The sequence below is a fragment of the Oryzias latipes genome, chromosome 9 (assembly GCF_053564925.1).
Source record: "Oryzias latipes strain Hd-rR chromosome 9, Olatipes_Hd-rR_3.1".
In the NCBI taxonomy this organism is placed as follows: domain Eukaryota; kingdom Metazoa; phylum Chordata; class Actinopteri; order Beloniformes; family Adrianichthyidae; genus Oryzias; species Oryzias latipes.
The window spans coordinates 21,795,880-21,820,392 of NC_136245.1; the positions used below are offsets into that span (position 1 = coordinate 21,795,880).

General features: G+C 40.0%; 2 protein-coding genes across 6 annotated transcripts in view; one reads left to right on the plus strand and one right to left on the minus strand.

Annotated features, from left to right (window-relative positions):
* Positions 1–5,295, plus strand: part of fam222aa (family with sequence similarity 222 member Aa) — a 46,141-nt gene extending 40,846 nt beyond the window's left edge. For all 3 annotated transcript variants that reach the window (XM_004072604.5, XM_078952937.1, XM_078952938.1), the window contains one exon: positions 1,832–5,295. In XM_004072604.5, the coding sequence (XP_004072652.1) occupies positions 1,832–3,282 (1,451 nt within the window). In that variant the 3' untranslated portion in view covers positions 3,283–5,295. The remainder of the gene's footprint in view (positions 1–1,831) is intronic.
* A 5,859-nt stretch (positions 5,296–11,154) lies between these two features.
* Positions 11,155–23,572, minus strand: trpv4 (transient receptor potential cation channel, subfamily V, member 4). 3 transcript variants are annotated; one of them, XM_078952917.1, is made up of 19 exons: positions 23,478–23,572; positions 22,927–23,020; positions 22,713–22,829; positions 21,558–21,640; positions 20,812–21,254; positions 20,147–20,322; positions 18,112–18,264; positions 17,362–17,502; positions 15,846–16,144; positions 15,569–15,748; positions 15,338–15,496; positions 14,610–14,702; positions 14,426–14,499; positions 13,944–14,109; positions 13,801–13,867; positions 13,416–13,720; positions 13,052–13,179; positions 12,242–12,363; positions 11,155–12,136 (listed from the first exon to the last, which is right to left on the minus strand). In XM_078952917.1, exons 4-19 carry the CDS (start codon positions 21,564–21,566, stop codon positions 12,036–12,038), a joined length of 2,616 nt encoding a protein of 871 aa, XP_078809043.1. In that variant the 5' UTR covers positions 21,567–21,640; positions 22,713–22,829; positions 22,927–23,020; positions 23,478–23,572; the 3' UTR covers positions 11,155–12,035. The 3 variants fall into 3 exon arrangements, with proteins under 3 accessions (XP_078809043.1, XP_020561608.1, XP_078809042.1); XM_020705949.3 differs by having other exon boundaries at positions 22,713–22,844; XM_078952916.1 differs by lacking the exon at positions 23,478–23,572 and adding an exon at positions 23,113–23,386 and having other exon boundaries at positions 22,713–22,844.
* Between the last annotated feature and the right edge of the window lie 941 nt (positions 23,573–24,513).

Below are 24,513 nucleotides of genomic sequence, written 5' to 3' on the forward strand. Positions count from 1 at the left end.
TGTCGACCGGACACACTGACGTGACCTGAACCAACCTGTATGCTGCTAATTTCAGGTATAGATGCAACAAGCATCTCTGAGGCTGCTGAAATTCTAGTTCATTTTTAACTTTGAGACCCTCTGATTTGTCATCTATAAGTGAAGAATTGTGAATTCTGGTAGTTAAGACATTTTTTTTTTTAATCAGTAAATGTTACACCTGAAGTCTGTTACCTGCAGATAATTCCTGACCAGGTAGCAAAGGCGTTCATTTTTTGCTTATTTTATTCCCTTTCACATCAAGAATGTAATTTTTGTGAAGAGGTTGCAAGTCATTTGTGACAGCTGATGTATTGCTTGTAAATTGAGTTCTTTCCCCCAGCCCCCTGCGCTTTTTTGTTACACTGAGCTAAGTAGCCATGAAATTGCATGAATAATGTCGTTTAAATCCAATCTCACCATGGCCCCTCACCTCTATGCCCTGCCCCCAAACAATGACACATGATGGAGGTTTTTAAAAATGGCATGTTTTCCTGTTTGCCAGCTCAACTTACAATGGCCAAATGTTGGTTCACTGAGCAACGGTTGCTGCCAGTTTTGTTTGCCATCTTGACTGTTGGATTGAATTTTTAAACTGGAGTGATTCCACATGGAAACCCTACTCACACAAATATTTAAAATAGATTATCTGATAGTGTTTTCTTTTTCTATGTTTTGTTTTATGGTTCACATAAATGTTAAGCTATTTTTTGCTCAAACTAAAATATTTTGTAGTCCTGTTAAAGCAAACAATTGACTTTTATACTCCTTTTGGGATGAATAATAAGTTTTTTTCAATCATATTGCTTTTTTATTTGGATTTCAATTTTATCCTGACTAGGTTTGCTAAAAGCGGCTCTCATTCTTTTTTTATAGGCTATGTTCTGATGTGCTCACCTTAACCAGGCTAGTAATTCCCTATTGACATTTAATTGGTTTTTGTGAGGACTTCTCTTCTCTCATTCTCCTGGACTGAATAAATGTAGGAATTCTGTGGCCAAGGGTAAGACCCAGTAAGTGATACCACTTATAAATCTCAAATGTGCCACTGCAATTAAACAAGCTTTTATCCCCTCCCCTTCATCCCTTCTTGCCTGGTATCCAAGGCTAACCCAATTCACTGCTAAAGAGAGTCCGAATTAATTTCACAATGTACTGATTTAACAGCGCCTAAGGTACCAGGCTTTGACAGAATGAGTTTTTAAAAAGATTCATTTGTCTAGGGATGCAAATCCACAGGAGGTTGTGAAAATGAGATGGAAAGAAAGCTCAAATGGAGGAGGGGAGGGATGGAACATCAATGACTACCAGTCCTGGTTTAGAGCTATCATCCTCTTCAAGCTGTGTTTATGCTTTTACATATTGATTTTGTTTAAATTAATCTTTTCTAGTCACCTTCATCATGTTATTTATAAATTTACATTAATCAAATGTTTTTCCAGCATTGTCTATATTTGCTTTAGTTAGATCTTAATTCAAAGAAAAAATATAAAATCACGAGTGTTTCCAAAGATAAGATTATTTCCTAATCAAATCAGAATAAAGGGAAAGCAGCACAAGAAAAAGTTATGTCCCTAATTTAAAAAAAAACAATTAGTCCGTGTTTGTCCTTGGTGACATGTAGCTTTGACATTTTTAACCAGCTATGATGGGGCCACCTATGTCAATCAGATCATTTGTGTTTCTTCTTGGAATAGTTTGATCCAACTTTATCACAATCTGCTTCTTTGGTGTTCTCATTAATGAAACGTCAAGATTTAAATGAAAAAGAAACAATCTTACCAAATTTTTTTTTTTTCTATTTGTCTTGCAGGTGACCTATCAGTGCCCACACATTCCCCGCGATACCCAACTGCTGCAGAACTTGATGCTTATGCTCAGAAAACAGCCAACAACCCCCTTTCTATCAAGATCTTCCCCACCAACATCAGGGTTCCCCAGCACAAGCACCTTAACCGGACTGTGAATGGATATGACACCACAGGCCAACGCTACAGCCCCTACCCACATCTCCACACAGGGGGCTACCATGGTCTCCTTGCAATTGCCAAGGTTTCCTCTTCATCATCTTCATCGTCTGCATCCACCTATGTCTCTTCAAAAGGTGTTCTCAAGAACTCAGAGGGTAGACGGACTAAGCTTTCTCCTGCCCACATAGCTGTTGCTCCTTATCCACCCCCTAGCAGTAGCACTTTAGCTGGCGGTCACAGCCAAATGGTGTACCACAACGGGTCCTCAAAGCCTCCAGAAAGCTCTGGACTGTCAATTCCCCCCAATGTCACCGTAGCTGGCTCGGTGATTCCAGTAACAGGGGGCCGGGGCCTGGCCCTGCCTGCACAGTCTAACCTCCCCTCCATCCAGAGTATCATCTATCAGATAAACCAGCATTGCCAGGCCCAGGCTCTGCAGCAGGTGTGTCAGGGGGCTGCCACTGCAACCACAAATTCCAGCCCTTCAAAGCAGGGCACAACTATCATGGGTGTCTCTTCTAGCTCTTCGAGTGGAGGCTATGTGGTTGGCATGGCCCCCCAGGCTAACATGGTGTACCCAGGGCCAGGGGTGCCGGCCCAAACTGCAGAAGCAATGAAGACCAATGTGTACACAGATGGCATGGACTATATCTTATGGCAGAAGCAGCAGCAGCAGCAGCAACAGGCTGTGCTCCGTATGTACAGTGGAGGGAGTGGGGGAGGGGGTGCCATCAGCAAGTCCCCTGAAACCTGTGTGGCAGGTGGAGGGATTATGGCAGCCCAGGTATCCTCATCTTCATCCAGACCTTACCACTTAACAGCCAGCGCCAGTGGGGGAGGTGGGCTGGAAAAAGTTAGCTCTTCCCCATTGAACTGTGTGGGCATGCATGGGAATTTTTCAGTGGGTCAGTACTTTGCACCCCCCTGGAACAGTGTGCTGGTGACACCCGACAGTGACTGCTACAATCCGCAGGAGCTTTTGGGCACTTCCACAGGAGGGCCGTCAACGGGGCACAGAGAAATGGGCTACCCTCTCCACCATCACCACTACCACCATCATCACCACCACCCTGCCATAGACAGCGGCGGAGGTCTGTGCTGCAGCCTGCCCAGCAAAAGCTTGTGCAACACATCAGTGCTGAGCAGCAGCTTGCAGTCTCTGGAGTACCTGATCAACGACATCCATCCACCCTGCATCAAGGAGCAAATGCTTGGCAAAGGCTACGAGACTGTGTCAGTGCCTCGTCTGTTAGACCACCAGCATGCACACATTCGCCTCCCTGTTTACAGATAGAGGAAAAGGAGAAAAAGGATCAAGAGTTGTGAATTTATGAAATAATTCAAATTTTAAGAACAGACAGGTTACAGAATAGATGTGAGTGCCACTGCTGTAAGTAGTGCAGGAGAGGAGAGAGAAGCTGTTGCTGTGCTGTGTGACCCTAGATTCTGTGGTTTCAAGGCAGGCAATGGGAATCCTGTACACAAAGGGTAGTAGTTGTTGCCTGGAAGGAAAAGGGATTTGAACATTCTCCTGATGTTCCAAGTGTGTGGTTTGCCAATAGGATTTTATGGATTGATTTATTTGATTCTCTCTTCTTCTTTTTTCTTTGTTGTTTTTCCCGCTTCAAACTTTGATTTTTTTTTTCCTTTTTCGGATAGCTTGACATGAAGTGCAAATGCCACTTGTATTCCGCTTCCGGTACTACGGTTGAAGCTAATGTGTAGGTTGTCACTGAAATGGTCTAAAAAGGACCAAATTTTAGGGCTGCTCTTGAAATCCAAAACTCTGTAAGCGTACATGTGTGCACGTACAGAATCTACTGACAAGCAAGGAGAAGGAGATGATCACAAGGACCTCTTGTGTTTTGAAAAAAGGATCATGAGGTTGACTTTAAAAGAATAGTACAATATTAGTAATTGTTGCTGTTATAATTGATACGTTAATTGCACTGTTTGGATTTGTTAACTTTGAAGTTTGGATTGGATAGTTTGGAAATGATATATTTAAGAAACTTGGAAAACTTGAACCTATTTTTTGTTTGAAATATTTGTAGGTATATACTATGTATTGGCTGCTATGGGGAAAAGTATCTGAAACATGTTTTTTTTTCTTCAGTTTAATTTTTTTCCACTTTTTTTTAAAATATATAATTTAATAATTTTTCTTCAAGCTGATGTGCAGTCTGTAATGTCCCGGCGTGAGGCAAAGCTGCTGCTTTGGTTCAGTAAGAACCTGCCTGGAGAGCTCCTTTTTTTTCCTAACCAACACTGGAATCTACAATAAATCTTAAAATGCTTATTTAAAAAGAAAATGTTGCAAAAAAAGAAGAAAAAAAAGAAAAAGAAAAAAAAGTTACAATGAAGAATGTGATTGGGAGGTTATCATTATAACCTTACATGTATGGTAATCAGTGTGTGGGGCTGAATGCATGTGAGTGTGTGTGCGTTTTTTAAATTGTTCTCCAAAATCCTCAGACTTTTTTTTCTTTTTCATCATTTCATCACAAGACTGACAGACTGATTCCCCAAATCCATAAACATTACTACAGAGTCATGTCCAGGAGATTTGCTTGCAAACGATGCTCTTTTATTGGAGGCTTTTAAGTTTCTGTGGAGTCAAAAGTGGAGACTGAATTCACCGATATTGCTGTAGTTTCAGCACTGCAGGCTTTTAACATGACCGAAAGTGACAAAAAAACAACAACACAAATTAGATCATATTTTTTGGGGTGCTGTCCACCTCTGTTCTTATAAGCAAAAATGAAAGGAAAACAATCATGCTCCGTCCTCCGGCATCAAATGAAATTAGACCAAACTCACTGCTTTTTGCCTCTTCCACTGCAGCCCTGGGTTGTTATGTGTTTAGCCCTGGACAGTTATAACTTGATGAATCAGAGCAGTGAAATATTTATTATGACTGTGAGATTCCCTTGAATGTACTGCACTTAAATTACTGCAATGTTTTATTGCCTTGTGGGACTCAAGTGAAAGAGAAAAATTGGATCAGTGCAGCAGTCCTCTGGTCTTAAATTAGCATTTCTTTTGTCAGTCAAATTTCAGTGGTAAATTCAATTTATTAACTGGAGAGAGGGAGAGAACACAAGCTTTGTTGTCGGGAAATGCTGGCATCAGTCGAGATTTATGAAGTGCAATTATTATGACTGTATTAACATTTTTTCCTCTGAGCTACACCAAAAAAAATGTAAGCTACAGTTGTCAATACATTCCCAGTGTACCACATCCCCATTTTTTTCTTTTTCGTTTGGTGTTTTATTTTTGGTGTAAAATAAATGTCTTTATTAATACATTCAGAAGCCACATCCTGGCTTGGAAGTCTGTGATTATTTTGTTATTCATCCTTTGGACGGCAGTGGACGGTTGGGCCAGCATCTATTAATCATTAATGGGTGATCATCTCAACATATGTTCACATTTTATTGATCAACAAGGTAACACTTTGGTCATCAAGGGATAAAGAAAAGATAGTGTTACTAGAAAAAGACATTTTAATAACCCCTTGGTCCTTAAAATAGGCTCTGTTCTTAAAAAATAGCAGGAAAATGAAAAAGTCATGAAAAAAAGAGGAATTTATGTTTCTTTGATCGTCTTTACTCCCCAAACTGACAAACCTGCCTTTATCTTATCTTCGAGCCTTAAATTTTGAGCCAATGGCTATATTGTCTTTGAAAGCTGACAGAGATTTCAGACTTAAGAACACCAAGCTCCTTGGCTTAAATTTGCACAGTAAGCCTCTTTAACATTCCAGTGAAATTTCTTGTGTTGTTTCAACAGCCTAATGCTTCAGCCACAATCTGATTCCTCTATATTGTCTGCCTAAAAAATATTTTGACAGATTTACAGATACATCCTGTCCCTAAATCCCTTCCGTTTGGCTTCTGCGTCCCAGCATTAAACCCTTTTGCATGATGTTGAATGTGAAGAGGAGACACTTGAGGCAGTTTCCAGTGTCTGTCCTCTCCCACCAGTGGAGGTCTGAGGCACCAAGCCCTTCTGCTAATGGGAATATTGGGTGACGTCTGGCTACTAGACACTTCCAGCAGAAAGAATTCACTCAGTCAAAGGGTTGAAATCAAAGCCCCTTCAAATGGCAAAGGGATTCCCATGAGGCACTGAGGAAAGCTGGCTGTTCTGTCGAAAAAACAAAATACAACTTTATTGTTTCAAAGAAATATTGCTGACACAGCAAGTTTATGGGACCTTAAAGTGGTCTTCTATCCCGTGACAGTGAGCTTGTATGAAAGAGCTTGTTTAAGCCTTGAAACACGGGTTCATTCATCTCGTACTGATCTGGTGCATGGACGCTTGGCCCATGTTAGGAGAACCAAACAACATTTCAAATAGATTTGTGGCTGAGCTGATCGAAGCATGGCTCATTCAGCTGCAGAGGCAGAGTGGCATATGGCATGTCATTATCTAAGCCCGCACTCCCCCTGTCTGGGGCCAACAGGGTTCAGCAGTGCTTAAACAAACTGAAGGTTAGGACTGGCTGGCTGGCGTCGGAGAGAAGGACGGCGGAGTTTGGGTGGTGGGGTGACTGTTGTCAAATCACAGCCTCCTTGGTGTCTCAGAGGGTCTCAGCGCTGCGGCGTGGCGCCTGGGCTCTCAGAGCTGCTTTAAAAGTGAGTTTGATTGAAGGGATTTGTTTTCTGTTAGATTAAACATGCACGCGTCCTGCATGGCTAAGGCGACATGCAATGTGTCAGAACTCCATGAAAGACAACACAATGAAAAAAGAGGAGGGAAGTACTAGACTAGAAATTTGAGGTCAAAACACCTCAAAGATTGATAATCAACAGGAATACCATGTTCTTTTTGATTTAGTGAGTGACTGAATACACTTCAGTGTGCCTCAATTTTCCTTTTTATTTTTAAAGAAATTCTTGAGAACATAGACAAAGAATTTAAGATGGTAATCAGACAATGGTAAATCAAGCCAACCCACATGAATGAGGACATTTAAAATCTATAACTTATCTCTTGGGCTACAGGCTGTTATCGACTGTTAACATTTTTTCAAGGGCAGTGAGATGCTCATGAGGATGGCTGGAGGGCAAAGTGGAGAGGAATTGACTAATGCAGGTTGTAAAAATCCTTTAGTAAATCCCAATAAGTCCATGAAGACCTTTACCCAGTGCAAAGGTCTAGTTGCATATCATGCACCTTAAATACTGCTTAATAGGACGGGGGCAGAGTCAGGCCGCTCAAAGCAGGGTCAGCTCTTTCGCTCTGTGATCAGAAGGGGATGAGAGGGGAGGGTGAACAAATAATAAAGACAGCTGCTCACTCTGTAGTCTTGGCACTGCTGATTTAACCTACACATGAAGGGAGTGTGGGTGAGGGGGCTTTATCTGCATCGCCTTGGTCAACCTCCCTCATGTCCCCTGGCTGCCCTTGGGCCACCGGGGCTCTCATCTCACAGGTTTTCCCAGCATCCCTCCTTGACATCTAAAGGAGCATAAATTCATGAGACCAGTCCTCTCCATTTGGCTCATACCTAGCAAGAGAATATTTTAATAAATAATTCAGATATTCCTAAGGAGGCTTGTACGGTTAATCCACCGGCTTCATAGCTGTGTTGCATGACGTTTCCAAGCACGGGGTAAAGATTTTTTTTGTTGCTTCAGTTCATAAGTAAAATTTCTCCCCAGGTGGATCAAACAAAAGTGAGACATACATTTTTGTAGTTATTAATATTTATTTTAAATGCCAAGTGGTAAAAATCAGGAAAGATCACAAAATGATTTCACCTTATTTTCACAAAGCTGCAGCCCAGGAGTGGTGCAGGGTGGTGCAGCAGGATACAAGACCAGAAGCTTACATCTTCAGCATCACACGTTTGTATGTTCAGCTGCAAAAGCTTATGGTCTCCAAATTTTCATTTGTTTTATGTGCTGGGTATATTACTGAATTCAATCTAAACACAAAAGTCTGGGGATTTTGCTGTTTTTTTTCCTTCTGATTCATTTTACTGTTTGTGAGGCTTTCTGAATGTTTCCATGGACAAACAGGGCTGTTCTTTTCCCAGATGATCTCAAGTGCACCATTGTTGCCAAAGTCTGAGGGTGCTGCAACCTTGAGAAAATAATATATATGGAAATGGGGAAAAAAAAATCTAAGAAGCATCTTTCTTATTGTTCTCCCTGCAGTGCTGTGTTTAAAAATGGTTTTGTCTCCTCAGGATGAAAAAATGTAAACAATATCCCTGTTTTCTTTTGTTTTTCTTTTCCATTTCTTTGAAAATTATAATATATGAGTCTTAACTTTCAAAATAAAAAGTCTGAGTATATAGAAAAAGCTGTAAAATCCTGAAGTGGTGGGGTTTTCAACTTTTAAATGTGCCTACTGCCAAGCATCTCAGTGATTGCTTATTCTCTCCAGTTCTGCAATCTTCCCACAACTATCATCTTTGATTCGCTGAAACTGCCACTGTTCCTTCTCCATCCTAACAATCGCAGTAGATACTTTGTCTGCTTTTTGTTGATCTCAGGACTGAAAACTCTTTATTTAATGTATATGTTTTCATTTGGCTTCTCTTATGTACTATTGTTTGACATGAGGAAATAAAGCAGATGACATCTGGGTCTGCATTTCTTTTGTTTCTTTTAGTGAAAATAGTTTTTTAGACTGAAATCTCCTTGTAATAAAGTATATTAGTCTCAGGAGTCATTGCATGTACCGCCGCCATATGCTGGCCTTTAAAACCCTGTTGTTACCTTGGCCAGTTTCACCTTTACAGCATTAGCAATCTCCTCTTAGAGGAACAAACAAAGGAACAAAGTAAAATGAACCATTTTCATAAGAATGATTTTTGTGTTTGGCACTTTGGAAAGAACACTCCTATTTCTGGAACAGGCAGTAAATCCAAGCTGCTTAGAAAGTAATAAAGAAATGTCAAAAGCAAATTAATACACTGAATTTAATAGAAAAGTTTCAGCACAGTTAAACTAATCTTTAGACAAATTCCACGAAGCAAAGAATCCACTTTTTTTTCCTTTGCCATTTATTTTGCTTTTGTTAGGTTCTGTTAACTGTGGTGGGAGTGCCATTTTTTCAAGTTAGTGCCAGCATGCTGCCTAAAGAAACGCAAACCTCATAAACACCCAATCTGCATGTTTAACAACACAGAAACCTAAAGGAATCCAATACAGACACTTGCCGCCCTTTCTCTCCTCACTCCCAACCTCTCCACCCACCTAAATCATCAGATAAGCCACAGACTGATGAGCCAGCCGCCTCCACCAGAGCGTGTGTTACTGCGAGACTGCACACTGATTTCATACACACTTGCTCAGACAGAAAAAGAGCTCTGTGGAGCAGAAATGCTCCTCTTATTAGCAAAACTCATTCACCTGCACGCCACATTGAGTCCTTGGCAATTCCACAATAAATCATGAGAGATGCCTACAGAGGCCAAGCAGCAGACTGAAACTCTGCCACGGCCGTGCCCTCGCCTGTCAGTTTAGACACTCTGAATCATTTTGGGTTCAGCAGCCTCGTTTCATCTTTGATGAACTGAAAGGTCATCTCACACACCACCTGACCAATATGTCTCTGGCTCCTCTTCTCCCAGGGCTTTCAGTTATTGTTCATTCCATTTAGAAATGTCACAGCTTTGTCAAATATTTCACTCGGGATCATCAACAGAACCATTTCAAAGATGATAATTAGCACCGTACTAAGACAGCAAAGTGCACTCTCTTCAGCAGTTACAGTGATCCATTTGATTTAATATATTAGTTGTGGACCTGATAGGAGGCTGAGTAATGCCAGTTTCCTTCTCTGTGTCAGACTGCTGGACATGAGGCAGACAATGAATGTGTTATTTAAAGCCGACCGCCAGCTTCAAGTGTTGTTTGGTGAATAAAGGATGAGTTGGCACCAAGTGTAGCTCCGTATTCACTTCAGGCTCATCCGCATAAACCCTTTAAAACCTAACTGGCTGAACAATAGCTGAACAATTTGTACAGCCAATGCCTAAGTTAGTTAGTGTAGCTGAGACCTCATGGCCCACTCTGTCCACTTTCCCTTACATCTAGTCACAAATTAAATACTGCTACTTCATGATTTTGCTCGACTGAGTTTGTTTGGACTTACATTGTAGCAAGCCCATGCCTGCTGGAGGCAAACTAGCCATTTTGTTAACAGGTCACACTTTGTGTGCAAGCGTGTGGTTCAAGAGTTGCTGACAGTGACACTTGCAGGACCAAACCCTGCCCTACTTATCGGGCTGCAGGGAGGAGGGCAGGCCAAGTTGTCAGCAGCGCTAGGTGCTCACTGCTCAGATAAACCTGGGGGATTAGTGGCCCAGTTAAAGTTGGGGCAAAGAGGATTACCCTCTTCGCGGAGGTGATGAGAGATTCCCTGTGTCCTTCAACGCTACTGGCCTTCGAGAGGAAAGAAAGGGGGAGGATGGGAGATGAGGGGTGAAGCCCATGCTGTCATTAGTGAGAAGCACTATCTTTGCAGAGGAAAAGTGAGGTGAAATGATGGGGGCCAAAGGTAATGAACCTATTTAGAAATCAATGCCAGTTTGTTGTCTCATTAGGAAGCCAAATGTCCATAATTAGATAGACAGACTGCAGATAGACGACCGTGTGTGTGAGAGCGTGTGTGTTGTACTTGTATTCATTACTTCTTGGGACAAATTCTGATATAATGGACAATATTGTGAGAACTTGCATCTTTAAAGGGACATTTGACTCATAATTGTGAAAAGGAAACCAAATTTCAGGCTCCTGGTATGGGCTAGTCAGAATTGGAGGGTTTAGACACTAATTGGATAAAGGTAATATGTATTTTAAGGTTATGGTTAAGGTGAAAATAAAATCAAAGAAATAAATTGACTACAACAATACCGATTTATACAGGTGTAGACACCTGTGTGTATACAAAAGACAGGCCCATGTGCAAAGTAGAAGAGAAGTTTGGGGCTCTCCTGCCATCATTTGGTCAAAAATAGAATTGCAGTACAGAAAGCAGGAATGTACAGTGCAACTAACATGTAAAACAAATTGTATATCTTTAGGTAAATGGACTTTGGAAATGCTGAAGCAAAGACTTTGTTCACAAATTTATTATATAAATCCCTCCGAATGTTTTGATTTTACTTGTCATTTGTAACTTGTGATTGACAAAATCACAAATGGACTTTTGGTTTGTTTTATTTTAAAACTCATTTAAAAAAACGTATTTACATTTAATAAGAAAATTCCATAATAATAGTTATTTGTGCAAGAATTCACAAACATATTTAAAAAAAGGCATGGATTTTCAGGAAATGTTACATCTTGAAAAAAATGGCCTGTGGCCTTCAGCAGTAGTGAATATGTAAAATAAAAAAAACATGACAAGGGACACAAGAACACACAAATTCCATATGTAGTTATTGTGGATAAAAATGATGCATAGGGCAAAGAGCCAATTATGATGGAAACACTGCAGCAAATGGGGGAAAGTGCATAATGGCAAGGACTGAGAGTTGATTATGCAAATACCCCAGCTGCAAAGGAACAAAAACTCTGCAAATTCAAAGACAAACCGGAACAAGCAAGGCTATTGTTTTGAATTTGCATATTTGTTTGACAAGTATAGCCTGCTCATCGTGCCCATCGTATTCAAAAACACGGTGCTTGTATTCATAGAATATTACCAACATCAGAAATTGGCACAGACCATTGTTTTAGTTTAAAAAAGCAGCACTGCTTGTGGTGAGAGCCTTTCGTATTAATGTATTTTAAATACAAATTTCGGTAATTTTTTTCTAAAATTGAGTCTCAAGCACTTTAGACGTTACTTTCTACTTATACTTCAGCTATTATTATTGTCATATAATTAAACCATAGGAACCCTGGGAATGTAGAATAGTTATGCTTGAAATCCCTGAGTGATGGCCAGTTGATGTCTGACACACTGAACCACAACACTGGTTTTTACTTTCAGGTGAATATAATCCCTTTCTTAACTATTCTGCATTTCAGTGTGACATCTGTTTATGCAACAAGAGGAGCACTGATCCAGTGCAGGTTATCAATTTCGTGTCGTCAACGGCTCCATCTCCACCACCAGGTCATGGGGTTGAGGACTCTTACTTAACTCCATCACCCGCGGGACCACGGTGGTCCAGCGATCTGCAGGAGTGAAAATAGATTGTTTTGGTTAAAAAGAAAAAAACAATATAACAGTGGTCCACAAGCAAAGACAAGTCAAAGTCAATAAATTTGAGAAAATCTCACCTCTCCTTAAGCCTTTGACACTCTGCCGCAGCCCGTTGGTTTGACTGGTGTCACTTCTGCCTGGGTCCTCATTGATTATTGCAAGATTCTGATTCCAGTGACACCAGTTTACTTCATCCACTCTAAAGTGAAACATTAATAGTTTATGCAGGTCATTCAAACTGAGATGTTTATTGAAATCTACTTGTTCAGACTGCATACTTTTACTTTAATATATAGAGCTATCTATTATTCTAAACTAAAAAAGGGACCATCTGCTGTGCAGCATAGGATGCATCTATCTTTTGCTGCACATGAGACTGGAATGACATAAAAACAATTTGGGTTTGTCAAGGGTAAATATCAAGCATTTGCATGAATTTAACCAACTCTGCATTGTCATACATCACTCAACCTTTTTATACCACGTGGTGAATAGTAGGGCTGAGTATTACTGCCTAACAACTGAAGAGAATCAATATTGATTTAGAAACTCACAGCTCTATTTCATTCCAAAATGTAATGCAATCAAATGCTGATTTATTTCAGCAATTTCCAATTCGAGACCAACTTTTTTTTTTATCATGAACAAGTTTTCACATAACTTACAATTTAAACTGAACAGAGGAGGAACTTTCATTCACAAAATTTACATTAAAAATCAACAGAAAAACTAAAATTGAAAAATTGCTTTCAAATAAAAGCAATTTATGGATCTGATGAATTGAAATGGCATTGTCTAAGTACCATTTCATTTAATCTTATAATGTTTTTAAGCCAGGCTCTAAAAAAAGGTACAAGTATTTTGAAATTTAGCAAGCTATCAAATACCTGAAACACCAGCGTCGATCCGGTGTGCCATCCAAATTCTTCCCAACCGTCACCATCTCACCAACTCGGAAAGACCTTCGTAGACAGACTGGGAATGAGTGCTCGATGTCCAGGATGGTTGTTGCCCACTGCAAGAAAACATTATGCAAAAGAAATTCTTATAAAAACTTCCAAGATAAATGTAAATAAAATATGTATTCCATATTTTTGAATATAGTATTCAAGTATAACAAACATTATAATTAGAGGTTCTTCTTGGGTTCAATCTAAATGTCTTTCAAATTTGATGTTGTACAATAGAACGGCAGAGCTCCATGGAATATTTCTGTTTTAACTGACGAACAAGATATCAACTCTTAATCACCTGAAGTTTCCAGATCTTTTTGCTTTCCTTGGACACCTGTCCCACAGTCTCCCCCATCAAAGCGATCAACATGTTCAGCAGCAACACAAAGGTGAGAATGATGTAAGTGACTAGGAGGATGAGGAAGACTTCTGGATACTGTGCACTGTTGATCATTTCCAGGTCTCCCATCCCAATGGTCAGCTTGAATAGATCTAAGAGGAAAGTGCTGAATGTGCCTGGCTCTCTGCATTTGGGGTAGGTGGGGCAGCCTCCTTCACACTCCGGCCCGGATGTGGGGCACACTGTCAGCAGGGACACCAGGGCTGTGGGATGGGAAAACATATATGGTTATTTTCAAGAATATTTAAAAGGTTGTTAAGCAAGATGGCTGGACTTTGCTCACCGGAAGCATATCCAATCATGAAGAGTAAATATACCAACAGAAACCTGAAGATGTCTTTGAGGAGAATCTACAACACAGAAGAAGAAACATTTGGAAAAGCTTTAAAGCTCTGCTCTACACTTTTTGATTGCTCATCTTTTAACCTTTTGGATCATGATGCTGTAGGTGCCAGTGAGCTTCAGGCCTCTGGTGAAGTAAAGAGTGTTCATCCAGCCCAGCACCAGAGCAAACACCATCACAGAGACATATGCCTTAATGCCAGACAGGTACAGAGCAGCTGTGATGATTATCAGGATAGAGTAGATGAAGCTAAAGAGAACAGAGGAGAATTTGATCAATGAAAAATTTCTACTTCTGAAGAATCCAGGAAGAGGAAGTATCATTTGAAATTTGAACTGAATGTAGACATCACTCCTAATGATTCCAATTACCATGGATCACTAGAGTGCTCCAATGCTTTATGTTTGGATTGTGGCTTTAATTAAAGTTTTGTCCTATAAAACATGCCAGTGAAAAGGCTCAGAAGCTAATTAGAGGACTCAATTAGGAGGAAGCTAAATTTGCCCTGGATAAAATTTGTTAAGGCTTAAAGTAAGATCTGCGAAAGGAGATCATGGCAACTCACTACAGAAGTTGAAAGGATCCATCCATAACTAATGATTTCACCCCTGGGCGTTTTTTCAGGAAGAGGTCCTTAATCTGAAAGAACAAAATGGGAAACAGTTGTATCCCATAAAACAACGACACAGTAGTTATGGAACTAATTTAGGGAGGAAAAAAGAGGCAGTGAAGAACAAATTAAGGCTTACATTTGTGAGGAAGAAGAAAATTCCCGATGCCAGCGTGAAAATCTCTCCAACCATTCTCAAGTAGTCAGTAGATGTAGTGTACGGGAAAGGAGGCTGGAAGAGAACAGACTTTAGGGATCAATGAGGATCAAGAAATAAAGACGACTTCCTGAAAAAGAAGCCTAAAAATAAGATGCAGAACAGCAATATTCATGTAAATATTAATAAACAATGTTTTAACCCCTTGACGACAGATGAAGCAAATATGAATCACTTCAGCTCCACAATGACCTTAATTTAGCATCTAGTTCAAAGCAAAAACATAAGTGCTTTTTTTCATAGCTGGAAATAAATTGAGACATGAAGGGTTTAAGTGTTATTTAAAAAAATGAGGCCTTCCCTTGACTTTAAAAAAGTTTGGGCTATCATTTTAGTTAGGTCTTTCTGCAGTCTAAAGTGCAAGATTATGAGAAAATTTGTATTTCTGTGAAGTGTAGTGATTCAAATTTAAAAGTTACCATCCTTTGGCCACAAAATATTGAATATGTTGGTTTCAGACAGTCTCCTTGCAGTGGATTCCCCGTATCTTGTGATTTAGCAGACAGTTAGACGCATCGTTCATGCACAAAGAAACCAACCACATTACTGTCTTTGTCTGCATATTTTATGATTATTATAGCTGACATGAGAAAACCCTTAACTGTATATTTTGTGGTGGAAACCTTTCATCAATAAATTGTTACACCCACCTTTCCCTCAGTTGGATGGTAATAAGCCACTAAGGTGAAGATGATCATGGTGATGAGGTAGGATACCACACTGATGTAAAAAGTGACAGCTGCAAACTTCTGCCATTTGGCTCTCAGCAGCTCATTGATTGGCTCCACTGCCAGCATCTCATGGCAGTTCTGAAAAACAAAGAACAAAGGTTCAATCATTCTTTTTTTTTAATAGGGATTTTAATTCTGCACTTTAGCTACCTCATTGCGACTGTTGTAGACGAGGATTTCCAGGACAGACGGTTCCTCCCCACATGTTTCCAATGAAGACAGGTCATAGAGGGAGGAGTACACTGGACCGTAAGCCCAGTCCTTAAACTTACGTGAAAGATGACGAACTTCCTCATCTTTGATCTCACGCCTTATGATGTGTTGGAAAACCTAAAGGAAAAAAATGAAGGAATCTTCCTTTTTAACTTTCAATTAGGATAAAATGTTAATAAAAAAGATGTGCTTGTACTAATGTAGACACCCATACCCCTATCTTGCCAAGTTTGGCAGCCATCATAAGAGGGGTCAGGCCATCGTTGTTGGCCATTTTCTCCAGGTTGCACTCAGGGTAGAGCTTGGTACACTTAATTAGCAGCAGGTCGTACATCTTTGTAAGAAAACGAGTGTTGTCCTTGGTGTTGTCTGCAATGTGCACTAATGCGTGCAGCGCTGTATTTCCACGTGAATCCTGGCGCCGCAGGTCGGCCTTCTTGTGTGGATTCTCTGTCAGGTAATTCACTATGTTGGGCTGATTAGTGCACGCAGCCAGTGAAAGGGGCAGCTCACCTGGGCAAATAGGGGGGGACAGGGGTGCTTGCATTTAAGATCACAGAGCACGGCAAGTTCTTTGGATTAAAAACAAACAAAATCAACAGGAGAGTTCATCTGTAGATTTTTACAAAGCACGCTCTCCATGGATCAAAGATCCGCCGTAAACGTCTGCCATGAAAGCAGCACAATTAGCAGTTGTTTAATGGAAGGGTGCAAGGGGGCCAGAGTGCCAAAAGCAGCTGCTGGAAAGAGCTGTTGCCATGGGTGACAGATTACTTTGTCACCTTCCATAGTAACGCTCCTCTTCATGGATTTGCACAGGTGCATGCAAAGTTAGATTGAGCCGAAATCCCATTAGCCATCAGCCCTGCCAGAACCCTGTTTACCTCACCGCAAAGCTCCACAGCAAATTACTCACTGTGCTTGGACACCAGGGGACTTAGAAATGACAACTGTACTAAGTGAAAATAAAAATCAATTCCTTCATGTAGATATGACTCGTAATATTTAAAAGAAGATAAGTCTTCACACAAATGCATTCAAAAACTAAATAGAGCCAAATATGTGCGTTTTTTTTTTTCAAGAAGACAACAATTTGAAGAATTCTATGTTACAAGTATCATCAAAACATTTAAATGACATGAAAATGCTCTGTGAATGAAATGATTTTAGCAGGGGCAACAGCAGCCACCAGAGGGAAGTATTGGGCTTAAACTATTAGCTGAAAATGTCTCCCCCTATTTGTTTTAAGGTCACAGAGGCTCTTCCCATCCGTAGAGGATGTTTACTTTTCCAAACTACAGAACACAGACACCTTTCACTGGGCTGAACATGCTGCTTTTCATGTGTTCTAGGACATTTCTGATGAGTCAAATTCTTAAAAGAGTTAAATTATAAGGTGGAGTTTTCAGTACCCTGAATTTCATAGTCACACCAAAAAGTAAAAAGGTGGTGGCTAAGGCCACTTCCTTTCTCTGTGGCAGTAACAAATTCCATGCTGTAATAGTTCAATCCTGGCTGCTGTTTTTCACTACAGAAAATACAGATGTCAAATTGTGTTGTGGGAGTGGAAACTTAAAGGCAGAGAGTGAGTTCATACATAAACCACGGCATCATTAATGCAGAAAGCACGGGGACAGCTGTCTGAAATTCATAATTATAATTACGGAATGCATAAAAGTTCAAGACTTTAACATTGTGCTGATTTTACACTGTTTTGGTGTTTTCTTTACCAAAGTAAAAGTAACCCCCCTCGTCTTTTGGCTCGAAGAAGCGCCCCCTTGCCTGGGCGTGGACATCTGCCCCCTTCTCCATCAGCAGTTCCACATAATGCTTACAGCGCCGCTCGATGGCGATGTGGAGCGCCGTCTGACCTGACAACACAATGCACAAGAGTTACAGCACGTCAAACTTCTGCTTTGTGTTGAGCAAAACCTAAACCAGATCTGTGTTCCGTAAATAACAAACCGAAGCACATAGATTGATTAAGCTGACAGCAAATTGATGCAATAACTGTGTGGAAATTTAGAGGCCAGACTGTTCTGTACTGGAAAATACACAGTTCAGAACCAGCAGGTTCTGCACGGTTGGGTTCCAATTTTTTTTTATATATACAGATTTGTGGAGTTAAAACACAAAAACATACACCTTATATTTTATATATTCAATGCAAAGTTTCTGAATAGTTTCTTTAAGATCCAAAATAGAAGAAGGATTTCCTCCTGTCTCGGAATCAATCATAGCTTTCAAACAAATGGAGTCTGGATCTACTCATTTACAGGGAGTAGACATACATTTGTAAATGCATTCCTTTTTCCGCAGATGGAGTTTCTTCGGCTGGCTGGCCAGCAGACAGCAACCCTCAATAAAAGATAAGTATTTGCCAGCTTCACTGGAAGATAACAGGGTAGCTGTCCTAAAAGCACTTACATTTCAATAAACCTCAAATAACCTTTATGTGTTCTGTCATGATTATTTAATACCTCTGTAGTAGACATCCCTGAAGGGTGTGTTAATGAACTCTCTGAGATTTCCAGTCTTCTCTGCAATGTCCACCAGCAGTGGGATGGTGTTGTTCCGACCTCCATAAAGGTTCAGCAGGGCTTTAGGCAGGCAGGTCTTACCGGTGGATGGTTCTGTTTCACAGATGAGATACAAACCAATCAACTTCTTCATAAGGTGCAGAGCAGAATGGCTTAAAGTAATGACTGTTCATAAGTCCCGCCCACAAATGAAGATCAGCTGCTGTTACTGTTTTTCTTGTGAGGTTACAAATGGTTCCTTATACACATCATGGGTGCTGGTGGTTGCCAAGGTCACCCTCTTGTGTTCTTCAAGCCCAGAATGTTTTAGTCTCATATGTCAATAAACAGTTCTCTATATTCTTGTTGCCAGTTATGTGATATTTCAAACTGAGGATAAGTCGGCTTTGTGCTGCCAGATGTTATGTTACGCTGAATGTGCATGCTCTTTTCCTGCGTACACTCCTTAAAGCTACAAGTGAACTCTCTTTGCTCACTTTAACTAAAAAGTCACTTGTTGGTCACATTTGCTTCGATGTTCAGTCATTTGTGAGAGGAAGAGGAGGAGGGGACCCTGCACTGATCTCATGCTGACTGTTTAGCAACACCAGCTCATCTATCCTGTAGGAAAAACTTTTAATTGATATTTTTGTCTCACTCTGGGGCGCATTGGCTCTACGATCATTCAAAGGGTGGCAAATGAACTAGGAAAAAAATTGAAAATATTGGAAAAACAGAGTACACAGACTTTTCTAATAAATATTTGGGAGTAATATCAAAAGCTCAAACATAAACTATATGTCAAAAAGGTAGTAGTTTAGCTGAAAGTATGGAGCAATTAACCCTATATAATCATCGTATCGTATTTCATACACACATTTCTGAGACCCCCTATCTCATTAGCATGATCCAAACTTTCCTTTTATATACTTTCCATTGTATATAATTTGCTCCATGTTTTCTTCCCTATAATGCATTATACCTAATGCAGAACAACATTAACAAAGAACAGGTTACTTTTATCAGGATGACCAATATTTGGAAGCCATCACAGTACAGCTATGTTCTGTCAGCGTTACTATATGGGGCAGAGGGCTAGAGAATGACACAGCAAGCTTTGACAAAACTCTCCGACTTCCACACCAGAAATTTGAGGAGGATCTTAAGAATTTTCTGGCCCCAAAAGGTTTCCAACGAGATCTATTGTTATGTTGCAATCAAGAAGACACGTCAACAATTATCTTCAAAAGACACTGGAAATAGATTGGACATGTTCTGAGGGAAGAAAACACAATCATTAAGATACCACGACACTGGATACCAAATGAAAAAAAAAAAAAAGACAGCCCAAGATCACCTGGCAAACAGTAGAACAACTCATCTATTCATTCCTTTAAAAAACGATTTATTTTATTGAAATAGTTCATAATTTGTTAATAATTAATTATTTATAATACAGTTACACCATGTTAAAAATCAAATTGGGAAGACAGTAATAAGGGTTTTTTCCTGAACGCCCTCGTCAATATTTTAACATGTTAAACTAACATTGTTGATAGCAAATACTTACTATATTGCGTATCATAATGAATACTATGTATGTACAGTATATACATATGTCATTTTTTGTGATTTTCATCAAATGGTTTAAAAAAAAACATCTTTACTGCAAAAAATTAGAATTTTCTGTCCATTTCTTTAATGTAGTGGGCTTTACAGGGTTAAGTCCCTCACAGTTTCTCCAGTTTGCTGTGGTTTTTCTCTCCTTTCTGCCATCAGCCCGAAGAGACTTCTTCAACACAAAAGAAGCTTCTCTAGAGCAGGACAAAAGTTCACATCCCTTCACATTTTTACATTTGACAAAAGATTAAAGGTAAAAATTCGTTTCTACTTCCAAACGGAGACAGGGTCAAAGTTTAGGACAGAAGCAGCATATGAGATTTACTTGGATCTTAAAGTGTTTTTTTTGTTCTTAATGAGGATCTTACAGACTCACCTCTAAACTCCTCATCGGTTAACCTCTTCTCGTGAACTTGCAGGTACTCCAACAGGCCCTCGAGGTCCTCTGGGTCTCCACGTGACACACAGTCAAATAGCAGAATGCGGTTGAATATTTTCATTACTTTAGGTGGGTCAGGGTTTGGAACGATGTCACAGGATGCTTCAGTTTTGCTACATGGATGCAGGAAAAAAAATCATTTCAGATGTTTTGTCTTTTTTTTATTTGCACTTCAGGGAAAGATGAAAAAGCAGAACTGAGATGATAAATGTTCTTTGACAAAAGAAGATGAAATAATCAGATGCAGGAGACACAGTCTTTTCTACCAACATCAGCACCACTGTTGCTTTGATCAATGAGCGCCTGTGTATGAGAGGCAGGTAGAGCAGCCAGGAAACACAGCAACCTAAACATTAGCTAAACGGCTGCAGGGACCAACAACATGCTCTCTGTCAGGTCAGGGAGTGGGATGAATGGAGGTTGAAAGGAGGCCTGCTGAGCCAACACTGTGTGCATGTGTGTGTGACTCCTCTGTCTGTTCACAAAATTCAAGTTTTTATGACATTATTTTTCCCAAACTAGAAAGTTTACCCTTGGAAAAAAAGGAGACAAGCTTTTAACTGTAAATAAGGGAAATGAGCTAAAGGAGAGGTTATTCTCACCCTCTTGGGAGCTTTTTGCGACGTTTCTTCTGGTTACTAGAATTTCCATAGGTGCCATAGTCAAATAGTGAGTCCATTGGAGCTTTTTTAGGGGCTGGAACAACATTTGATTCATATATGGTGGCCTCAAACAGGTCCATTGGGTGGGAGATGCCCTTCCTGAAAGCACCCTGAAACTTTGTCCTCAGGTTCTGTCTGCTGTCTGCAGGGTTGCCAGGCTGGACCAGCTCCAAGGCGGATTCCTGGCTAGTGTCCTGAGCGGACTGGGAGCCATCCTCACTTTCAAACAGCTGTGAGAGCTCTGAGAGCGGGAAGGCAGCTTCTCCCTCTGCCTGAGCAGCATCTCCCTCTTTACAGTCCTCTGATGCAGCAGATCCAGCAGAGCCAAGAGTGTCTGCTCGTGAAAAGGCAAGATGGCACCTTCTGAGGAGAGCAGAACGGCCCTGAAAGGGTGAAGCAAACTTTTCTAAATAAGATGCATTTCCTTTAGGGGGTCAAAGACAAAAATCTTGCTTATCTAGAAAAAAGAAGCCAACTCTGACCAACAAGCCATGTAACAGAAAATAAAATGAAGCATGCGTCATTGTATACATGACAAGATTTGTGTTTTATCTAAAAATATTACACATTAAGTGAATCAAAGAATGAAAATTTAAAAGAAGAGAAAAACACTTTCCCATTATTATAAGCTAACTTATTTTATTTTAAAGTTATGCATCTGACAATGACATTTTGTATTTCTGTACCTCATTCATCCTTTTAATCACAGATTGTTGGTCAAACTCCTCTTCAGGGGAATTTGGGAGTGAAGCTGGAACATTCGAGCTCTCTGTGAAAACAGGAGACACTGCTTTATAACATTTCTGACAATACAACGTACACACATGGACATGTGTATCTTACAGTACTGATGAAAGAGGAGGATGATTTAACAATCATGATTTTCTTTATATGTGTCATCATGAGAAAAATGTTGCAATAACATGTTAAAAACACCAAAACACAATTATCATTGGAGTGGTTCTTTAATGCACTCCAATGACAAGCCTGAGCGTTTAATGGTCAGAAGCCCAGCTTTTCTCTATAACACAGTAGCAAACAATAAAAGTTGAATTTGAAAGCCAAAATCATCACAAATTTTTCTCAACACAAAAATGTCACCTAAACACTGAACCGCTACTTCACATCCTCTTGATAATTATCTATTTCATCTACTTTTCTTTACGATAAGCAAACTTCCTCTCAAACCAGTCTTTCCTGCCCTCGGGTGTGTGACCTGGCAGCCTGGACTGATGAGGCTGTGTTCGGGAGGGACTATGGGGAGCTGGGGGTCTCAGGAAAGGAAGAGGAGTGACTCACAGTGCTGTTTGGCACTGGGGATTATCATGCCTTCACACATCAGCAGGCATCCGACAGTGAAAGAAGGGAGGAGAAAAATAACAAAGGCCACCCTTGATAAACTGTTATAACAAACTAAATAGAAAGAAATACAATATATTACACTGATTTCATGAAATATAGGGAACGCTGAACTCAATGCCCACCATCGGATTCTTGAAAGGCAGATCAGTAAATGTGAGGGGAAGTATTGATAATGAATGATCCTAATATTCCTCTAATGATGAGCTTCCTCCTGCTCTGCAACTGCTGATGTGACATAATCCAGAAGAGGAGGGGTTGAGAGGAAAAAGACATCCCAAAAGCTATGTAGTTAGTACAAATACAATAGACTCAAATAAAATTAACACAGACAATATTTTTTAACCATCAAATAGTATAAACGTTGTTGCAACTCAAAAACTTCACTAACTTTATATTTTATTCTTTCCTTTGCTAGGCCTTTACTTTTTATTTATTTTCAAAAAAAAATGTTTATAAACAAAAGCAATCAGAATACTTACTTTGCAGTTAACAGTTGATGCGTGTCTTAACTTGCCGGCTTCCCTCTTAGTTTGAATCCTCTCTGCCGTCCGCTCACGCGCTCCCAGACTAGGTTTTCGGCTTCAGTTTAACTCCAGCTGAAAGTGAATAATCTGAAAGTTTCATGAGCCCAACATCAGAACAACGAACGCCTTCAACTAATTCTGGGTGGGACAACTCCAAGCTAAGCACCACCTTGGCTGGAGGACAGGGGCAACACGGAAGTGTGACTTGCAGTACCACTTATGGCCGATAGAGTGTGCCAGACTCTTTCCATGAAAACTCTTTCCTAGAAAAAGAAAAACAGGTTTCTGCAATAAACTCACAAACCGTGGTAGGAGGAACGATAGTTTCACACGCTTAAGAAAAAAAAAAGAATACTTTCGCCGGTATGATGACCAATACTTTCATTTTCTCTGAGACACTTCACCATGCTAAATTAAAATAATAAAGGCGAGTCCACAGAGTGGCCCCAGTCAACAAACACCGCTGCGCGGTGGGGGTGGTTGCAAAAAAGCAGTTTTCCACCTATCGAGATCTGAAGAATGTTTGCTAAACACCTGAAAAAGAATGGAGGGTGTGGTAGAAATGCAACAAAAATCAGTGTGTTCACACACAAACCCAAACTAATTGTCTTAGTTTGTTCTTTCATTCTGTTACGTTTATGTTTTTTTTTTCATCATGTTTATTCCTGGATTTATTTTTTAAAATTCCTGAGTTTCTTTCTGCGAAGTTGTTATATTTACTTGAGTTCATTGCTGGCCCTTCAAAGGCCCAGGGCCTGTTCCACAAAGCATGTTCAACAAACTCTGATGGAAAGCTTTCTGAATTTTTCTAGGACCACTTGCTTCATTTAAATTTTGTTCACACCTGGTGTCAGTTTCATTTCCCACAGCTGCTCCTTATTTACAATTAGTTTTCATCAGTCTCTATCCATTAATCTATCAATACCTGGTTTAACCTAATTCGGGTCATGAGTACCGTAAGGCTGCAGCCTTTTCCCGTCTTTAGAGGAAAGTGGACTTTCATTGTGCAGTTTAAGATTTTCAATTAACTTATCAAACATATTTGTTCTTCAGGACGCCAGACTTTGTATACTTAGTTCATACTTTCTTACTGTGAATATAGAAGAACTGTACTGCTTTTCTGGTAATCATTAAATACACATTACTAAATTCTTCTGAAATGTCTAAAATAATATATATATACATTAGAAAGCTGGCTCACTCCTTTCAATGTTATTGAAGATAATCATAACGCAACCGTCAGACTTCTTCCAAGTCATCATTAGAATTGTGGAATTAATAAACTTCCCATCTGCTAAATCAGTGATCCACGTCTTGTTTGCTCTGTCACCAACAACAAAACCCAGTAATTGGAAAAACAGAGACGAGAACATGACAAAGTTGGCGCCTGAATCTTTGCCTGATTGCTCCAGATTTTCCCAAGAGAGCAGGAGTCACAAGCATTCAGGACACTAGATGTCAGCATCTCGCATGGCTCAAGATTCAAAGTGTTTATCATCATATGCAACAGGGAAGCCAAGTTCTCAGTCCAGGGAAATTCTTAGTTGTTGTCTAGCCTGTGCTGAAATGTCTACACAAATATGCAAAAAATGCAAGTAATACATGCAGTAAATGGGGAAAAAAACACAAAAATGGAGTTTAAAAAAGGAGAATGCAACAAGTTAAAATGCTAAATAGACTAAAAGCAGAAATCCAAAAGTGAACAGTAAACAAGAATTGCATTGCATTTTTTATGTGCACTGTGAGCAATATGAAA